The sequence below is a fragment of the Cynocephalus volans genome, chromosome 1 (assembly GCF_027409185.1).
Source record: "Cynocephalus volans isolate mCynVol1 chromosome 1, mCynVol1.pri, whole genome shotgun sequence".
Classification (NCBI taxonomy): domain Eukaryota; kingdom Metazoa; phylum Chordata; class Mammalia; order Dermoptera; family Cynocephalidae; genus Cynocephalus; species Cynocephalus volans.
This window is the reverse complement of record NC_084460.1, coordinates 186,776,560-186,798,133: the sequence shown is the minus strand read 5'-3', so window position 1 is coordinate 186,798,133 and position 21,574 is coordinate 186,776,560. Positions and strand designations below refer to the sequence as shown.

Genomic DNA, 21,574 nt, shown 5'->3' with positions numbered 1-21,574 from the left:
CCCTGGCATGTGCGTGAGGAGCCTTGGCTACCTCATGCATTATTTTAAATTCCCTAATCCTGTATCCAGTTCAACCTTGATCATTTTGGTGACCAAAAAAAAACTAACAATTCTAAAATGACACTGTGCAGTCACCATAATCCCAGAATAGGTGGCTGTTAATCTCTGACTTGTGTGCACTGTGCTGGATGGACAAGAAAAAAGAAAGACAAAGAGCAGGAAGAAAAAATCAAGTGGGAAAAACACCCATGTAATGTGGCCAACATGACTGTTCGTTTAAGTCCCTCCACATTCAGCCTGCTTTCCATGAACTCACTGAGTGACCACAGCAGAGGGGCTGAGAACATGGACCATGGACATGAGGCCGTGTGGTCTGGATCAATGGCCCATACTCTCGGCCACTATGCTGGGCTCCCTGACCTCAGACAAGGTATTGATCCTCTCTCCCTCAGTTTTCTCCTTTGTAAAATGAATGGGCTGTGGAAATAATAGGTTCGTTGTGCTGGTTACATGAATTCCTATTTGTACTTTGACAGTGTTGCACCTAAATAAGTATGCATGGCCTGTGAACTACTGTTACTGAGAAAAAAGGGAGCAAGAGAGACTGATAGATGGCTCTTTCTGCTTTCTAAGTGCATCCAGAGGTGGCCTTGACTACAGCCAGCTATTCAAGAAGGAATCACCCTGGCCCTCGCCCTCACATCCTGGTAGTCTCTTGGTCATTGGGCATGCATGAGGTCCCACATGTTCCATGACCAGCCACTTTCCCAGGTGACAGACAGTCCTTAGCCTCCACTCATTCTCTGACTCTAGCTATGCAGGTGACTCATTTCAAAACCCAGGGACCAAACACCCCGTGAGTCCTTATCACATCATTTGTAAGTTTTCTCAAATTGCCGTGTATAATATGCCAAAAAGGGGGATCATAATGTTCCATCTTTGAATATTATTAGCTGATCCCACTCCAGAAAGTGAGGCATTTTTAGCTAGCACCAAGTTTCTGGCATGTGGGCATGTCACTTCAGCGATGATACTGACAGGAGTTCATGCCAGGTGAAAAGGAGTTTGCCGAGCCACCCAGCTCAGCGCAGTTTTTTTTTTTTTCTTATTTAAATATTTTATTTTATGTTTTATGTCAGCTTTAGTAAGGTATAATTGACAAATAAAAATTGTATATATTTACGATGTACACCTTGATGTTTTGATATATACATATCCACTGCAAAATGATCACCATAAACAAGCTAATTAACATATCCACCAACTCACGTAGTTACCATTTTCTTTTTTCCCCCAAAGGATACAAAGTTTCAGTTATACAAGACGAATAAGTTCTGGAGTTCTAATGTGCAGTGGGGTGACTATAGTTAGCAAGAATATAGACTTGAAATTTGCTAAGATAAGTACATCTTAGCTCTGGTATTTGAGATGAAGCTAGACATTTAAAAATATATGTATGTTAAAGTAGAGTTTGTTTTAAGAAAAGCACCTTGACTTGCAGAAGCTTCATAACGAACAGTTGGAAGTGGATCTGCAGAGCAATCAGTGTGTGGTTTTCAGCTTCTTCCTGAGTTGCGATCTGAGGGACACGCCCAATAGTCACTTCTTGAGGGCAGCCACCACGGTGTTGGCACTGGGTGTATAACACTTAACTTAGAGTGAATTGCTCTGTTTCCCAGACCGATTTTCTGCCTCGTATTCTGGGTAAGTTTGATGTGAATGATCTTTTCCAAATGGCCACGTGGTGTCAGTGTCACACAATGACTGTGCAGAGCCCCTTTGACAGATGGGTGGCACCACACAGTGCTGGCCAGCAAGGACAGTGTGGGACACAAGCACTGTTGGGCTCAGTAATGGGATCGAGTCTTCTTGTTCTTGTCCTCCAGAGCTGGGCGAGATTAAAAACGTCACCACCACACAGCCTTCCCTGGAGCTGGATGGGCTGGAAAAATACACGAACTACAGCATCCAGGTGTTAGCCTTTACCCGGGCGGGAGACGGCGTCAGAAGTGAGCAGATCTTCACCCGGACCAAAGAGGATGGTGAGAAATGGGATGGGCGGTGGGTGGAAAGCTCAACGCCAGTCTTACACAACAAGGGACACACAAGGGTCCTGCCAAGTGGCAAAGCTGAAGCAGTTGCTGGAGCAGCTGGATCCGAGAGGTTGCCTTCAGTCTTCGGTTCACCAGGCTATTCCTGACTTTGCTCCGTGCAGACCTGTGCTGCCCTCTCAAAACATTCCACATCAGTTCAGACCATCAGCCTCCAAGTTGCCTTTGGCTGCTGTATCCATTGTTTCTCTCTTCTCCTGTAATTTTTATTTTTCTTCTTCTTTTTTATTTGGCCAAGTATTATTTTAAACAAAAATGTGTTTTAATCCCAGAGCTGTAACATTTGCCATACCTGTTAGAATAATTTTAGTGGTTCTTTAGCTACTAGTGTAATCTCTGATTATAGCCAACCTTCCACTTGAAAATTATGTACTGGTCTAAGTCATGTTATTCTATGCCAACAGAATCACATTAGGATAAGTCCTTGATTTGAGAGCATCTGTTAATTTTTTTAAAATTCTTATAAGAATTTATGATGATTTAGTGAAATTTTAAATGACTGATCATTTTGTTTCAGACCATTAATTCTTGCTGTTTCATATAATTTGGATTTGGTTACAGGACTGTTACCCAAACCTCCAAACACCACACAGCAAATAGATTTTTGTATTATTGGTAAGGAAAACTCCAAGGAATCTTATCTAAGCCTGTTTGAGGAAGACCACTTTAACTTCTAATAGATAGAATAGCAGTAGTGAGAAAAGTAGCCTCCACCTTTTCAAAGAAGGAGCAACTGATGTTCAATTGATACACATGTGGAACCTTTCCAAAGTATCCCAGCACCAAATTATACCAGAGATAGCACTGAGAAGAGACATCAGTATACCTACATGCTATGCTGACTTGGCCCTGCTACTTTTTTTTCGTCTTGCCACAACTCTGTTCCCCAGGAGGTTAGGCAGAGTGGAGCAGAAGAGCTGTTACCCAGCACTCATTCCCTCCCTCATATTGGCAGATTGGATGTCTAAACCACCTTCTCAGCTAAATAGAATATCAAAAATGCTGTTGTTCCATCCCACATCTGTCCTGTGGAAGCAAAGCTAGGGACCATGCTCCGATGCCAGGAGAGGCTCTTCCCTTCAGCCTTTCTGTCCCCAGACATGATTCTCCAACATTCAGAAGGTGCCATCTTCTGCCTTACTCTTCGTTTTCACCTCAACAAACCAGGCCCTGCTCACTTAAGCAGTCCCACCCCCTACCCCTCAGATATATTCACTGCCTCTCTAGCCCTTCCTGCATTATAGTGTCTGCCCACAAATTAATACTCACTAGCTTTAGTTTTTCCGGGATACACAGGTAGGTTTTTTCTGGGAATGTGCAGGTGTCAGCTAGTTCTGCTCAAAGAAATTGGACTATTTAGGAGAATGTAAGGTCAGAATGCAATGCCATTAGGAAGTCACACGTCACTAGAGATACCTACAAAGCCAAGTCCTGAGTGAAGACAGCCATAATTTAATTTTAGAAATGTAACAGACAAAGAGCTGTGTAAATGCTGGTTCTGTCACCTGCTGCCCATGGGACTTTGGGCACCTTACCTAACCCTCTCTAAACTGAACTGTCCTCATGTGCAAAATTGCTGTAATGATCAGACTGCACAGAATCAATGTATAAAAACTGAAGTAATGTGTGAAAACACCTATCTTGACACAATAGTGGGCCGCTTCCTGACACTAGATATTTGATGATTTGCTCTCCACTCCTTCAGAGCGAGGGAGGAATATTCTTTTGCATTGCTAAGCAATAACTCACATGTCACTGGAATTGTTATTTAAAGACAAACTGATCAGCAACATAAATTTTGACATCTGCATTTTTTTTCAGAAAAGTATACAGAAATCCGATAAGAAGGGAAAGCTCTCCATAGCTCCTTACTGACTGGCAATTTTGGATCAATTTCTAATTAATCCTCCAGTTTTAGAAATCATAGAATTTTATCTTAAATCTTGACCCCAAGGCTCAAGGTCTAATTTGTCCATCCATTATTCTCTGCTTTTGTATCAGTGCTGGTAATGTATGGAGATATGATTGATTGTGGAAGGGCCTGCCTTGGGCATGCGAGTTACTTCAGGGAGGAGGTAAAGGATTCCACTTGGGCTGGTGGTGTGGGACAAAGAGTATGCAGAACTGAATGCCAATATTTATGTAGGACAATCAGCATTTTTAAAAAGAAGCAGAACTCTTTCCACTTGGGTGGAAAGAGAGAATTACTAGTGTAATGATGAGTTTATCTCTCAGATTCACATGAAAAATTTAGTAATTTAGAAATGGTGAGAAACTGTGCCGGCCACTTTTGTAGACTCAAAATCTAAGATAAGATAAATAGGCATTTGAGCAGTTATAGGTTGAATGTAATTTTGTGTCTGATTGGAAGAAGGGACATGACTAATCCTATGATAATAGGAAAAAATGCTCAATCAAATTAAGACTACAGGTCCTGTTTATACTTCTAGTAAATGTGTACTTCTGTTCTTATAATTTTGCAGTTTGAATTACTCTGCCAACTTCAATTAAATTGTGTAAAAATAGGGAGAGAAAACGAGTGGTTTTTGTGTTTATTAATATTCCTGTAAATAGAGAAAGATTAACATGTTAACAGCAAACACTGAATTCTGTCACCTGTGTCCAACTCTAACCACTAGCATCAAGAGAGGCCTAGAGGTTTAAATTGTGTTGTTAGGTGACTGGTCATCCTTAAAAGGGAATTTTTATCACTAGTAAAGACAGAAAGTTTACTTTTGCAGTAAATAACTTGCAATTGAAATATTTGTTTAGAGAATAAGTCTCCTGTGCCTCAAGAAGTTTCTCAGCCTCTATCTAAGGACTTCTAGGCTTACAGATATATTCTCAAGTCCACGATCATAGACTCGGGTCTCTAAATAAAAGCTCAGGTACATAGACAGCCTCAGGTCCACTGGCACAGTCTCCAGTACCTCGTTGTAGTCTCTGATCCCTGGTCGTAGTCTCAAGTCCATGGACATAGTCTCAGGCCTCTGGTCATAGATAGTCTCAGGTCCATGGACTTAGTCTTAGGTCCAAGGTCATAGTCTCAGGTCCACGGACTTATTCTCCAGTCCCTGGTCATAGTCTCAGATTCATGGTCATAATCTCAGGCCCATGGTCATAGTCTCAGGGTCATGGATATAGTCTTAAATTCATGGACATAGTCTCAGGTCTGTGGCCATATTCTCAGGGTTGGTGAGAATCATTTCAGTATTAGATTCTCTTCCCAGGACTGCTCCATCAATGAGATCTTGTACCTCTATTATTGCTGAAAGAACACAAAAGATTATTTTCTGATCTGGTTCTCTGTTTTTGAACAGAAGACAACTAACTCTGACTTCTAAAATGTATGTAAAATCCTAATACTGTTTTCTTTGCTGGGACTGTGATCTGAGCAAGGCCATGGGGAAAGGAAGCACAAACTAAATGCAATCTCTTAATTTTCCAGCTGTTATTTTCATTCTGCAGGCAGAAGATAGCTTCGGTCTTGATCCCTTTATGAAAAAGTAAACATTGTATATGTATAAATAGAGGTAGTTGTGTTTAACTTCAAATATTTACTGAGTTCATCACTAATGCTCATAACTCTGTAAGGCTTTATGTGGGAAGAAGGCCAGGAGGAGGTTTAATATGTGATCTTTGCTCTCTCCCCACCATGAATGAACGATCTCTTTGGCGGTCATCTGAAAGTAGAGCTAAGAGTGAGTGCAAGATAAACCGACATGAGGGTATTTCTGAGTCCTCTGGCCACCCATGTATTCAGCAGTACACACCCTTAAAGACATGGATAGTGTGTACCTGTGTGTGAGTGCTCAGGTGATTGTGTGACCACGCCTTGCTAGACTGTCAGGGTGATGGATTGAGTATGTGTGTATTTGCATAACCACCAGCAGTGCTGCCCCTCCACAGACACTGAAGGCATCACGCACCATGGGAAGGCCTTCCAATCAATACTGCTCAGTACTCCAGGCCGTACAGCTATGGCAGTGTGCTCTGAGCAGTGGCAGGTATACCAGCAACATGCAGACCAGGATGTCCTAGAAGAGATTCTACCATGTGGCTTTCAATAATCCCTGCACTGCAGAGTTTCTAAAACTAGGTTCCTACAAAGCCCAAGGATTCCTAGGCAGGTCTTAGAGGTGCCCAGGGGTGAGCGAGAGGTCCAGTGCGAGCTCTGTGCTCACTCCACCCCTGCCTCAAGAAGAGCTACCCACTACTACCTGTTTTATATATTGGTTTCTCACATGATATTTTGGTTAACAGATCTGTCTACTTTCAAGAATGTTTGAAAACCACTGCTCTAGTGAGAGCAAAGGCCAGAAGTATCAAAGCCCTGTAGACATGGGAAGTGAACAAGGGCATGCATGCACTGCTTGGCCAGGGTGGCATGTGTGAGAGTAGACATGTCCACCCAATTCATGTCATCGGCACTGTGCTACATGGCTTGGAAGGGGACACTGTGGAGTTTGGGGCTCAGATGGATCTAGCTACTGTGGGAGAACACACACACACACACACACACACACACACACACACACACACACACACCCCTGCCAATGGCTGATCACCAAGACCAGAAAATGATGATGAAAAAGTGAACCTGACTGCATGTCCACATGGGCATTTAGTCAGACTTTGTCTGACTTTCATACTTTAGGCCAAGGTGATATTTTTTCAGAACACTGACTTTGACGTTTTGCATGAAAATACATTATCAGAGGGCTCACCTGTATGTATTCATTTTCTAAGCTGTGTGACAAAGGACGACAACCTTAGCACCTTAAAGCAATATGCATTTGCTATCTCATTGTTTCCATGGGTCAGGAGTCCAGGTGTGAGTTAGCTGGGTCCCTTCCTCAGGGTCTCACATGCTGGAATCAAGGTGCTAGCTGGGGCTGTGGTCCCATCTGAGGTGAGGGTCCTCTCCCAAGCTCACTGGTTATTGGTAGGATTGTTTCTGGTGGTTGTATGGCTGAGGTCATCAGCTCCTAGAGGCCATCCCCTATTCCCTGTTGTATGTCCCCTCCATAGCATGAAACTTCTTCAGGGCCAACAGGAGAATGTCTCTATGGCTTCACATCTCTCTGACTTCTGTCTCTGACCTCTAGCTCCTCTTTAAAGGGGCTCATATGATTAGGTCAGGCCCACCAAGAATACTGTCCCTTTCATTAACTTAAAGTCACATAGTTAGGACCTTAATTATACCTGCCAAATCCTTCACCTTTGTCGCATAATGTAACCCAATCATGGGAACAATCCATTTATCACTGTAGCAATTTCCATCCACACTCAAGGGGAAGGAGTTATACAGATATGTACATCAGAGGGTGAAGATGTTGGGGACCATCTTAGAATTCTGCCTGCCACACTGTAGCTAAAGAAATAATTTCACCACTCATTGGAAAAATCTGCATCGATGACCTAGCTGACATGTCCACACTGCACCTTAACATGTCTACTGAGTGGGAGGACAGCAGGAAGAGAACTCTAGATTCTCACTCTCACAACCAAGAAGGTGACTGGGCCATTTCCTGAACTGCAGGCAGGAGGAGGGCAGGTTGGAAGACAGGATGGCGAGCCCTGTTGTGGACACAGTTGGTGTAAGGTGCCCACGACACACCTCGTGGAGATGCCCATGGCCATTGGACGTGTAAAATGTAAGAGCATTTGCAGCCTAGAGGGGATCCAGGCCAACTGGAAGAATGTGGAAGAGAGAATTCTCCAGAGGCTGCATTCTTTACTCCAACTAATTTAAGGTGGAGTCAGAAACTCAGTCTACAATGCCCAGGAATTTACAAGAACCATCCAAGCTTGCCTAGAACTTCATAAGGATAAAACAGATTAGCAAAAAATGCAGTCTAACAACTAGGAATGTTTCAAGAAAATACGTCCCAGACAGACCTTCCTATGCTGTCTGTGTCTTCTGCAACTCTGTATTTGGTGTTTATAATCCAACATTGAGTCACAAAGTAAAGGCTAGTATCCTTTGGTGATGTGTAAGCTAAGGAAATAATGACAGTTACTATACATGATAGCTAGAATTTGTTTAGTGCTTACTGTATACAGAACTCCAAATAAATTATTTATATGAATTATCTCTTATAATCCTAACAGTAAAACCATAGGCAGGTATAATTATTGTTCCACATTCATAGATGAGGAAACAAAGGCTTATTAGAGAAGTTAATTATGTTTCCCAGGACACAGAATTAACTGGTAGAGTTGGACAAGGGCCAGCAGTGGAGCTCCAGAGCTTGCTCCTTTAATCGATGTGGTGTTTAGTTCTGGTTTCCAAACCAGAACTAAAATTTTAAATTCCAACTCTGAAAGGGTTGGCTCAGTAATCCAGAAGACTTCTCCAGTTATCCCATGAACTGTATTCATCATGTATCATGTTCAATTTCCAGCTTAAGTTTCTTGAAAGTAGAGTGAGAATGTATCGCCATTTGCCAACAATCTGTCTGCTAATAAAAGTCAAGACTCTGTCTTGACTTGCTCCATGTGCCCCATGTGTCCTCTGTGTTCTTAACCAAACAGAGATTTGTCTTCCTTCTTTCCTTCCTTACTCACTTTTTCTTTCTTTCTAACTTACATTTAAGGAAGGCTTTCCAAAGAAGTCCCACTAGTGGTCATAGAAACAGCTTTCTTTTGCACTCACATCATTGGTTTACATAATGAATTAACTTATGGCATTACCTTGAGAAGTGTAATTGTCACAGACAGGTTGGAAACAGATTCAACTGGTTGCTGCTGAAGCACTTGGGCCCCTAGAGAGAAGCCGGCCAAAGGGGAAGTTCAGCTTGAGGAGAACCAGCCGTGTGGTTTGCTTTTACAGAAGGAATGAAGAGTGTTGGCTAATCCAGAGTGTCTGCTAGGATGCAAGTATTCATCCAGTGTCCACTCTACCCTTGCTGTTCAGGAGGCGTCTGTGGCTCTGAGCCAGACTGCAGATGTCTTGGCTGTGGGAAACCTAAGTGCCAGTGCCCAGGATGGAGGGCAATGGAGTAGATAAATCAGGACTTATGAATGCAGGCATTAGCACTTACCTGCTCCCTTTTCTAGCTCTTCACTGTCAGCGGGACTTGCCAAAAAGTGATACCAAGATATTATATTTACAAATGTTGACTATGTCCAACCCAATTAATTCTCACTTAATTAGTTGGTTTTGTGATTCAGACTTAGAAAAGTCAAGATGACAATCACGAGATGTACATTCAACTCAAAAAATATTTACAGGGCAGTTCCATTGTCTTCAGAGCAGTAAGAGACTCACAGATTCCTCCAGGGGCTCATGATGGGCTTCTGCTGGTTTGAATTTCAAGGCCTCCATGAAGGTGGGAACTGTGGACAATTACACGAAGAAGAGGGCAGGAGCCGGAGCCCTCCCTGAGCAGCAGCCTCCAAGTTCTTTCCTCTTCCGTGCCTTGCTCATCTCTCCCCCACCCTGCCTCTTCAACCTGGAAAACAAAAGAATGGAGGAAGGGCCATGCATTCAGTCTCACTCCCCAGTTACGCTAAATATTGTTAACATCATTTTCTACCTTTTCAGATGGTTTACAGGGGAGAGTTTTTCATATGTTTTTCACTGCAATTCCTTGACAAAAAAAACCCTACTCATGAAGGCCTTTTCCATAACTCTCCTGAATCAAAAGAGGTGCCATCTCAAAATGTTCTGAGCAAGGAAGAATGAGGACTCCAATGACTGAGCTTGTTCCTAACTCAGGAGGCAGGATGTCCATCCCCAGCCTGATCAAAGCCAAAAACTGCAGCAGAAACAAGAGTGACCAGGAGCTAAATTCTCCAGCTATTCAGAGACAGGAAATCACTGGGACTGAGATGAGTAGGGGAGCCTCCCCAGGAAGACAGGGACTTGAGCTGAGTGCCTTGGTTCCTAGGGCTATCAGAGCAAAGTACCACAGCCTGGGTGGCTTCAACATCAGACATCAACTGTCTCACAGTTCTAGAGGCCAGAAGTCCAAAATCAAGGCGTCTGCAGAATTGGTTCCCCCTGAAGGCTGGGAGGAAGGGTCTGTTGTAGGCCTCTCTCCTTGGCTTGATGGCTGTCTTCTCCTGTGTCTCTTCACATCATCTTACCTCCCTGTCTCCTCATCCAAATTGTCCCTTTTTATAAAGACAGCAGTCATTCTGGATCAGGCACACTGATTGCCTCTGTAAAGACCCCATCTCCAAATAAGGTCACATTCTGAGGCCCTGGGGACTTAGGCTTCAACATATGAATTTGGGGGAACACCATTGAGCCTATAACACTGATCCCTGGAGAGCTGAACAGTGACAGTGGCCGGGCACTGGAGCGGGTCGTGCTGGGAACATGGGCCCCCGGGGCCCGTATTGCGGCTCCAGCCTGTGACTAACCGCGTGGCTCTTCTAGTTCCAGGTCCTCCCGCGGGCGTCAAAGCAGCTGCCGCCTCGGCCTCCCTGGTCTTCGTGTCCTGGCTTCCCCCCCTCAAGCTGAACGGCGTCATCCGAAAGTACACTGTGTTCTGCTCCCACCCCTATCCCACAGTAAGTTGGTAAATAACCAAGTGCCTTTCAAGCGTTCTCCAGAAACGAGCTGCAGGTGCTCATTTTGGACAGTTTTGTTCCTTTGTTTCCCACCTACTTGGGTCTCTCCAGTGGTTTCATTTCTCCTCTGTTGTCTCCACATACAAAGCAAAGTCCTCATTTATGCTTCATTTGACAATACACTCCTGAACCATGATAAGGGACCCAATTGTCTAGAATTATTGTTTATTTGGTGAGTTCCCACTAAACTGCCAGCTGGCTTATCAAAATCAAAACCCAGAGACCTTAATTGTCCTTAATTGATAGTCAGTGGACAACACCTATTGATTTTACTGTTGGACTCATCACGGAAGGCTCTTCGTCCCTCCCCTCCCTCCCCGCCCGCCTCCCCCGCCCTTTCCCTGTCCCCTCCCACACTGAGAAAGACAGCAGGCAGACTCCAGTCGTGCTAGAGATGAGGGGCTTTAGAGAGGATCTCTGACCCGTACAGTTACAGTACTCAGCCTCGTTCATCATGAAGGAATTAAAAGTTACAGTATTAACTATTTCAAAGTGAGGTATTTCTTATTATTTATATTATTACTGCTGGATAGTGATTATAAAATTAATTTGTTTCTGAGACCAGATACAGAAGCACACTACGGAAAAGAAATTTTAGAGAAAAGAATACACAAAAATGGTACATCAGAATTTGTGTTCTTTGTAAAACTTCTATGATGCTTTCTGAGGTGGGCACTGCGTGTAACCCATCTTTGCATCACCCAGCTCTTGGCATAGAACTTGACACGTGTAGCCATCCAGTGCATGTTTGTGGAGTGACTATATAGACTAATTTTGTTGCTATTGTGATAAAATACACTTGACATAAAATGTACCATATTGACCATTTTTGGTTGTCCAGTTCTGTGGCATTAAGTACATTCATGTTGTTGTGGAACCAGCACCACCATCCATCTCCGGAACTCTTTGCAAAACGGAAACTCTGTCCCCATCTAGCACTAACTCGCCACTCCCGTCCCCCAGCCCCGGCACCCACCATTCTACTTTTTGTCTTTATGAGTGTGACTACTCTAGGAACCTCATGTAAGTGGACTTAAACAGTGCTTGTCCTCTTGTCAATGGCTTATTTCACTCGGTGTAAGGTCCTCATACACTCCCTTCCTTTTTAAGGCTAAACGATATTCCTGAACTAATTTATTAATTAATCTGTTAATTAAAGTGATACATTTTCCAAAGTCTAGAGTCTAATGGGGTCCCCAAGGCCAGGTGCCCCCAACAGTGAGTGTGAGTGTCTCTGGGAGCTGAGGAAGGGCTTGTGTGCGGCTCAGACAGGTCCATCCTCTCCTGAAAAATACCAAATGTGTGTCTGCTGCTTGCGTATCAGCAGAGATACCTCTGCCTTTGAAGTAAAGATTTAAATGTAAAATGGTCAGAATTGGGTTACGGAACTCTTTTGTGGGGTCTGTATTTGGTTTCAAATATACTGTTAATTCTCCTGCTGACTTCATCATCAAAGCCCAGGGAGGTGGAGCAGCGTAGACCCTGGGAAGAAATGCCCAGTCATTCCCAACTCAACTTAAATCAACTTAACAATAACCCACAACGCTCGGACCAACTTGTCATTCCCAACTCAGAGCACAGCTGTCTGAAGAGCCCTTTGCTTTACTTTCTGATTTTCTCATTAGCCCTAACATGTTCCCATACTTACCAAAGACAGACAAAATGATTGCTGAAGGTAAGAGTATTCATTCTTTATTTTTATTCCTTCCTTTCTTCCCTCATTCATTCATTTATCTGTTAGCTATGAAACTCACCTTTGCTATTTTGACACCAACAAGCTAGAAAGAGACTAGCATGGTTCAGAGAACATCAGCAGCCTACTCTTATTTTGTCAAACCAAATCTGGTCTTTATGTCTGAACTAAAAAATTCCAATCTGGCTTATTTGAACTGAGTCCTCACTGACTGACACTTACATGAGAAAGTCTCTTTTGTGGATGCCATGGGCCGTACCAGGCTCTGTCCTCCCAGCCTAAGAATTATGTACAATAAAAAAGAGAGTTATGTATCCTGGAAACATTATCAAGCAGTCTGTAAAATGGAGCAGAAATTATTTTTCCAGAGATTTCCACTGTCTCTTCATGCACAGAGCAACAAGATTCGAGTACCCAGTACCTTCTTAACACAGCCCTTTTAGAAGTGACACTGCAGGTTGAGCATACCTAATCCAGAAATTTGAAATCCAGAATGCCCCAAAATCTGAAACTTTTTGAGCTCTGGCATGATGCCACAAGTAGAAAAGTCTACACCAGACCTCACGTGACAAGTCACAGTCAAAATGCAGGTCCACAACACACAGTTTATATATTCAGTGTCCCCCCAAAAAGAACACCTTCCCAGCTCCCCTAAGCTGTGATAGACTTGGATCCCATACCCAAATATCTCATTATGTGTGTGCAAAATATTCCACAATTCAAAAAATCAGAAACCTGAGACACTTCTGGTCCCAAGAATTTCAGGTAAAGTATACTCAGCCTTTAATAAGATCACACCAATCAGAAAAGTTAGAAAATAATATCCAAGTTTCTCACCTACTTCATGTTTCACAGCCACTGTCAGGGGCTCTGTGTTGCCTTTTGACCATGCTAACAAACACTACAGATGTAGAAAATGATCAAAATGCCTATGGTGCTCTGGGCAGCACATGTATGAAGTGTTTTGCAAGGAGGAGCCAGAACCCCAGAGCTGTCCTCAGTGAAGTTAAGTGAACTAGAATCAGTTTTATTCCATCTCTATAGCCACATTGCTGCTCATCATTTTCAAACATTGTTTAAGATCACAAGGCCTATTTTTTCATACAATAATACCATTATGAGTCAAGATCAGAGAAAATTAATGCATTTCCTTTCAGAGGTGAATATTTGTAAATCCCATCTATCATTGTGGTTTTTCAATATGGAATTAACAAGAAACTTTAAATTACTGGAAAGAGAGGTGGGGTTTTTTTTTCCATTTTTAGTTTCTGTAATTTTCTTTTAAGTCAGAAAAATGGATACTGTCGAATTTTCTGAGACTTTTGCGTTTCTGCCTATATGTCAGAATGAACACCAGAGGGCGCTGCTAGTTCTGCGCATTTTTCTTGTTCATAAATCTGATTTTTTTTTTTTCCCCTTTGAAATGATTTCATAGTTGAATGTAGAACATGAGAGGATAAATCAGGTCATGATATGCCCTGTAATTTGATCTTCTTTGTAAGATTCCCTCAGCTGACCTCCTTGCTGATGTCAATTTTCTCTTAAGATCCCCAATTCACCTCCCTTCCTAAGGAAAAGGCCTTGTTAAAAGAAACAGGCTTTTTCCTCTAGCGTGTGAAATATATTTTCTAATAATAGGCATTTATTTCAGTGTTCTCTCAGTTCAGCGTGTAAAAGAAGTTAGAATTTGAAACTTTGCATGTGGCCAGACAACAAGCTACAGCAACCGTAAATTGATCTGAAGGCTGGCTGTCTGAAGGTGGTTCTGAGCAAGCATTAACCCCCTGAGGTCCCTACCAGCAAATGCATGAGACACCAGCCTCCCCAGTCAGAGATTCAAACAGCAAAATCTCAAAATTCATTTGATTCAGAACCTCATCCATGTAATTTGTGGATTATGGATATTAATTTTAATATATAATGGTCTGAACTATCAACTCACAAATGTTTATAATCCATGGAAATCCAAAGAAATGAGATAACCTTTTAAGGTCCCAAGGAGAAAATGGCTAAGCTGCATTTTCTCTCTAATGCTCCTCCCTACATAAAAGCAATCTTTGGAAATATTTATGTATATACACAAGGGTACTTCAAAAACTTTGTGAAAAGTGGAATTAAAAGATAAAAATCAAAAATATAAACTTTATTTCTCAACATAAGCTCCACCCAGTTCAGGACACTTTTGTGAGCTATGATACTGTTTATTCATCCCTAAAGAACTGAGGGTCCTGGGGATTTAAACATGTCATGCAGTCTTTTTGACATTTTTAACTGAAGAAAAATGGGTGCCCCTTAAAGATTTTTTAAGATTAGGAAACAAAATTAGTAAGAAGGAGCCAAGTTAGGACTGTAAGTTACCTAATGATTTCCAATCAGAACTCTTAGAAAATTTCACTTTAATGAGAGGCACATTGTTGTGGTGGAAAAGGACTGTCTGGTGAAGGTTTTCTGGGCATTTTTCTGCTAAAGCTTTGGTTAACTTTCTCCAAACACTCTCTTAATAAGTAGATGTTTTCATTCTTTGGCCCTCCTGAAAGTCAACAAGCAAAATGCCTTGAGCATCCCAAAAATTGTTGCCATGACCTTTGCTCTTGACCAGTCTGCTTTTGCTTTGGCAGGACCACTTCCACCTCTTGGTAGCCACGGCTTTGATTGTGCTTTGTCTGCAGGATCATACTGGTAAAGCCATGTTTCATCTCCTCTTACAGTTCTTCAAAGAATTGCTTCAGGGTCTTGATCTCATTTGTTTAAAATCATTGAGAGCTCTGCTCTCGTCTGCAGCTGATCTGGGCACAACAGTTTTGGCACCCATGGATTGGAAAGTTTGCTCAAGTGTAATTCCTCAGTCAGAATTGTGTAAACTGAACCAATTGAGATGTCTGTGGTGGCTTATATTTCTGCTACTAATTGTCAGTCATCTTCAATTAGGGCAATGAACAAGATTAATTTTTTCCTCACAAATTGGTGGATGTTCTGCCCCTATGGGCTCCATCTTCAACCTCATCTTGTCCTTTCTTAAAATGAGTTATCCATTTGTAAACTGTTGATTTCTTTGGGGCATTGTCTCCACAAACCTTTTGTAAAGCATCAATGATTTCACCATTCTTCCACCCAAGCTTCACCATAAATTTGAGGTTTGTTGTTACTTAAACCATAGCAGAATTCATGTTGCTCCAATAGGGGCTTTTTTGAAACTGATGTCTTATCCTTCTTAGTGCCTCAAACTAGATCCTGTTCATACATGTTATAACAAGTTAGTATGACTTTATTTTGATCCAAAAAAATGTTTAAATCCATGCATAGTTTTTTCATAATACACTTTTCCATGAACTTTTTGGAGACCCCTCATACATGTATAAAATAAGCACTAGGATGTAGAAATTATCTATTTCACAATGCTAAGCTCATTTGCACAAAGCACAGAAATCTAAGATTAGGTAGCACAGATTTCTCATTAATGAAGAATACAAATCAGTAGGCATAAAAACTATGTGAATGATCTGTGATTCACATAAATTATTCTAGTTTCGAAGGATAATGTTGTCCAGTTCCTGCACACAGTTGGTGCTCAATGAGTGCCACTGAGTGAGCAAGCAGGAATGTACCCGTACTCTCCTTACTCAGAAGAAGATTTCGGGCAACTAAACTCTCCACAGTGCAGCCCACAACTTAGAATAAAATGAGTTTTCTGGGAAGCAAGGAGAGTGAATTTCACCCGGTGCAAACAGCTCTCAATCCAAGGCAGCAGGTGTCTGCCTCCTAACCCTCCCAAGTCTGCATTTAGTAAAGCCGTAGCAGGGCTGAGGATGAGAGTGTGGCTTCAGAGGACCAGAAATGTTCAGAAATCTCAAAAAGTAACAAAGTTATAACATGACTCAGAAAAGTAGTATCTCACCTGGCCATCTGTATTTATAATGCTATTCATTGCAGTGTCCACTGTTCCTCTCTCAGAAGTCACCAGGGGCCTCCTCAGGATTCTTCTCCCTAGCTTATTATTTTTAGCATAGTGTGCTACTTGACAGCTATTTGCTTTTAAAATCCTTTCTTTCTTGCTTCCATCATCCTCCAGTTCTTTCTCCTTTGTTGCTTCCTCTCCTCTGCTCCCTACCCTTCGATGGGGGCATTTTCCAATATTCTTCCTTTATCCTCTTTTCATATTCTTTCCCATCTCATGGACCATTGAATCTAGTCTCATAATTTAACCATCTTCTGAAGTTAAGGAGTTCAAACTTTTTATCTCTAACGCTGACGATCTTAGAAAACCAGTAAGTCCTATATTTCCAACTTCCCACCATCCCTGCCCTCATGGAGACCCTCTCAGTAATTCACATCCCGCATGCCCCAAAGCAAATTCATTCTTGCCTTCTCCTCCTCTTCCTGTTTCCTAGCTTAGCTAATGATCTAAAAATATCCTCTGTCATCTGAGTTGAAGCCTTAGGGTTATCTATGGTTCCTTTCCTCCTTCTCCACTTATTATGTGATTGGTTACCAAATCTTTATTCATTTATACCATAAATATATGTAAAACATTGCTCTGCACCAAGCACTGAGCCAGGTTCTGAGATGTATCAATTACAAGGAAGTGAGTTATGCTGTGTAACAAGCATGCCTAACCTCAGTGATTTACACAAACCAATGGTTTTATTTTTCTTTCTCATTCATGCCCATTGTGAGTTGGTATTAGCTCTACTCCATGTTACCTTCATCCCAAGGACCCAGGCAGGTTTTAGGACAGAGGGACAGAATCTCCAGAGTCTGACATAGGCATTAAATGCTTCAGTACAGATCACTGGCCAGAATTCGTCCCATGGCCTCACTCACCACAAGGGAATCAGGAAGTACAATTTGAACATGTTCTCAAAAGTTCTAGGGAGAGCAGGAAATACCAGAGATGACCCCCACTCTGTGTGATGAGGCAAAGGACACATGGTGCTATACATAGCACGCCATGATTCAGGAGCACAGGTGAGGGGGTTACTCAAATAGTGGGGTCAGAGATAGTTTCTTGTGACATACATACAGCCCAGGCTTGCAGGAGGAGAAGCATTTTACCCGATAAATTAGGGGCATAAAAGCCTATTCTGATCAGAGAAAATAAATCTGCAAAGTGACATCGTGTCATGAGAGGTCCTTGTCCACAATGTCTTCTTAATCTTCTCCTTTCCTTCCATGCCACTGTCATTGCCTTGGTTCAGGTCCTCGCCCAGGAACCAAAACTAAGTCAGAAGCCTTTCCCCTGCCAGTCTCAACTTCCACTCCAGTGTCCACATGGCTGTCATAATTAATCTTTCCAGTTCTGAATCTGAGCATGTCATTCCCTTGTGCAAATTTCTTAAATGACTTCTCACTTTTTACCTAAAAACGTCTTTTTACCTAAAATCCTCAACATGACCTATGTAAATTTCCACAATCCAGCTCCAATTCCTGTCCCTTTTTATGTTCTGCTAACATTCTCCCATTCAGTATCTAAACCACGCTGTGTTTCATGTGTGTGTGCACATGTGTGTGTGTGTATTGGGTTCTCCTTGCCTTTTCTCTCTCATTCTCCCATGTAAAAATGCTTGTTCGTTAGGGCTCAACTTAAATGCTATATTTTTATTTCTCTATTTTTGAGTATGGGCTTTCTTCCAGCCACTCTGCTAAATGGTTTATACTATGGTTTTCAAACTTGCTTATCATGACCTACAATAGGAAATACATGTTATAATCACAATCCAGCGCACACACACAACCAACTGTGTGAGCAAACGTACACTTACTACATACGACTCCCTCTGATACTTTCTATTCCGTTGGATTTTTTTCTATTCTATTTTTTAAAGGATTGTCTTGTCCCACTAAATTGCTTCCATGACCCACATTTTTAAAGACACTGTTTGCATCAGTTAATTATGACAGCTGCCTTACACAGGAGGTCTTACTGTTACCTTCACCTCCTTGGTACTGGGCTTGGAGTCCAGGCTCACCACCTTCCCCAGAAAGCCGCTTCCTCCAAGCTCAGTGTTCCCCAGCCTTGGTTTTCAACTTCGCTTCAGCATAACCACAATCTCTTGTGTTATTGTTAGACAGGGGCATGGTTTGGCCTCCACAGTGGCTTGTCAGTCTCTTAAGTGCAGGAACCGTGACTAGTCACTGTTATGCCATTGGAAAAGCTGGTGTTGTGCTGAAATGGTGGATGTTCAGTAAATGTCATGTTGAATTAAATTTTATGGATTATGACTGTGAGTCATCCAACAGAGGTTAAATTTCATAATGAAGTTGCTGCTTAATAAGGCAGGAAAGTGTGTTGTATACTTTGGGATGCTTTCTATCCCAGAATGACTTAGATCAAGTGCTTGTGCTTTTAAATCACTGATGTGGAAATCCTTCTTCCATAGCTCTGTCTAAATGACTTAATGTGTATCTCTTTTTTCTATAATAGCAAATCTGGAATTTATGAAGATACCACACATTGACCTAAGAATAGACAATCATGTTTTCTTTACACACTTACAATTAATCACCTTCATAAGACTTTTGTGAGCACTTGTACGTGGCAGGCATCTGCTATGCTCTCTATGCTCCTGTGATCAACCAAACATTTCTCTAGCCCTCAGCATCTTGTTATGGAATCATATGTGTAGAGGAAACCTAGAAAGTTTTTTCTGAGGAAAGCTACATCTAAGCATCCCAGACATATGAAAATCAACTCTGACTTTATAAGAACTCTTGGGAAGTATATTCTTGAAGGTTCTTTGGGAATTCCTCCATATTTCATAGCCAGTTCTAATGGAATATGGTTCTAAATCTTCTTTAAATGCTTCATACTGCAATTTCCATCTATTTATTAGACTTCTACTCTTTTTTTGAGAGCACAGAGGGAGTCTATGTTATCTTTTATAAGCTCATTCTTTAGAATTGGTCTTCTTTCCCTTGTAATCAATCCTCAGTGAACTAGCCAATAACTGCTCAATCTTTCTGTCGAATCTGCATTTTAATTTTCTTTTCCTAATATCATCGATGGTTGTTAGTTCACTGGGCATCACGTGAAGCCATCCAATTGCTATAATTTGTGAAAATGCAGGTGCCTTGTACTCTGAAGTTAGGAGAAAGCTCTGTCTTTAAAATCCTAAGCCCAATCTCATCATTTACAGAGCAAAGGAAAACAAGCATATATGTCAATGGAATTTCCATACAGAAACAAGCTCCAGAAATCTCTTTTGAAGCCCAGTCTCACAAGATTGCCTGTCCAGTTTGGCAGATAAACTGCCAATAAGCATTCTGGCTTTAAGATGGCATCCATTCAGACTAGACAGCCAGTGGATGTCACCCTGAATGTACTTCATTGCTGCTTAAAGCTTCCTGAGTATTCACAGACTAAAATGTATTTTATTTAAAAAATAGGCTTTTATATTTTAGAGCACTTTTAGCTTCATTATAAAATTAAGCAGAAGGTGCAGAGGTTTCCATATGCCCCCTATCCCCCCCCACACACACAGGCTCCCCCACTATCAATACCCCCTGTCACAGAGGTACATTTGTTACAGGGGATGAACCCACAGTGACACATCATTGTTATGCAGAGTTAATAGTGTACATGAGGGTTCACTCGTAATGTTATACATTTTATGGATTTGGGAAAATGTATAATGACAAATATCCACAATTATAGTATCATACAGAGTAGTTTTACTGCCCTAAAAGTCCCCTGTGTTCCTCCTATGCATCTCTCCCTACCTCTTAACCTCTGATCTTTTTATTGTCTCCGTAGTTTTGCTAAAATGTCCTTCTGATCAACTAGCTTTTGAAGCCTTTGAAAGATTGCAGCTGTAAACATCTTATCTTGTTGACATGGCCTGACACAGACATGTTGTACTATTTAAGGAAATAAATTGGCTTCAAATGATTTTTCCATTAAGACTAATAAAAATAGTGATTGTTTCCTAATACTGCATATTATGCATATATTATTTTTATTACTAAGAATAGTATTTCACTAATTTCTTTCTTATTTGTGAAAAGTTATATGATGCTAAACTAGTTCTTTTGTGCAGAATTTGTTGAATAGGTAACAGTAATCAAGTTAAATTAATATAAATTAATAAAGTGCTTTTGACAGATAGGTAGTTGGCATGGAAGCTGATATGGCAATGGAGAAGGGGTGCCGCAAATTTGTAGTAAAGGGAGGTTGTATTGTGAGAAAGAGCCTGGAAAATATGAGGATCCTGTGATGCTGTTCTGGCTAACTGGACAGTGCCCCTGATCCTAAACAATAAAATCAAGAAACTACTTTCTTTGATGCCTTTTCTGGATATCAGCTTTAATTCACTTGCAAAACATTACAGTTGTAATTTTTATATCTGGAAGGCAAAGGAATAAAATATTTTAAATTAGAAGGACTTTTTGAAAATTAGCCCATAGTGATTTATGTAACAGGCGCTACAATGATCTCTGTAAAGTACAGAGGAAGCCACCAAAATTGACTGGGACAGAACAAGGAGTTGTCATATGCTGTCTTCTCTACACATGCTACCTCTGCATCCTATGCCTTTAGGAAGGTCTTTGTGCCATAACATTATCCACTTTTAGAGATGAAAATCAGATGAAAATGTGCTATACATAGAAATTTTAAAAATATTAAATTGACCCAGCTAATTGCTTATTCTTAGTGGAATCCAGGCCATTTCTCTGCCACTAAACAGAAAGACTTGTATGTTCTGAAAGTGTCATTACCCTATAATTAAAAGAGCTATTCATTTTGTTTTCTGCTTTGGGGGATTTTTTTTTTAATCACTTCTATTAACATCCTATCTACAAAATGATAGCATTCAAGTTTTATTAAAAGAGTTTTTTTAAAAAAAACAGTATTTCTTCAACAGAATTAGTTTTTCATTAAAAAATTAATTGAAATTTTTAAAAGTAGAATTCTCCTTTTATCAGTCAGACAGGCTGAACAATTTGACCTGAGCAGACTGTGACTTTGTAGTCATTTTTTACTCATTGTTTCTATTATACTCAAATCATGTATAGGTCATTAAAAACTCCCCTCATACAACAGGCATTTCTTCAGTCCGTTCCACCTACTGGTTAGCAAATGCCAACTCTGCACAATGCTTTGATCTGGAATCCCTGAGGAATTAGTAGAGGGAAAGTTAGGGCAAGGCCCACCCTCAGAGAACCTGACCCCAGCAGGGAGAGAGACAGGAAC

General features: G+C 41.3%; 1 protein-coding gene across 1 annotated transcript in view; it reads left to right on the top strand.

Annotated features, from left to right (window-relative positions):
- The window catches only part of DSCAM (DS cell adhesion molecule), a 607,645-nt gene that overhangs the window by 511,522 nt on the left and 74,549 nt on the right, over window positions 1–21,574 (top strand). Inside the window, exons 19-20 of the mRNA XM_063083118.1 lie at window positions 1,887–2,042; window positions 10,501–10,634. Coding sequence (XP_062939188.1) covers window positions 1,887–2,042; window positions 10,501–10,634 — 290 coding nt within the window. The remainder of the gene's footprint in view (window positions 1–1,886; window positions 2,043–10,500; window positions 10,635–21,574) is intronic.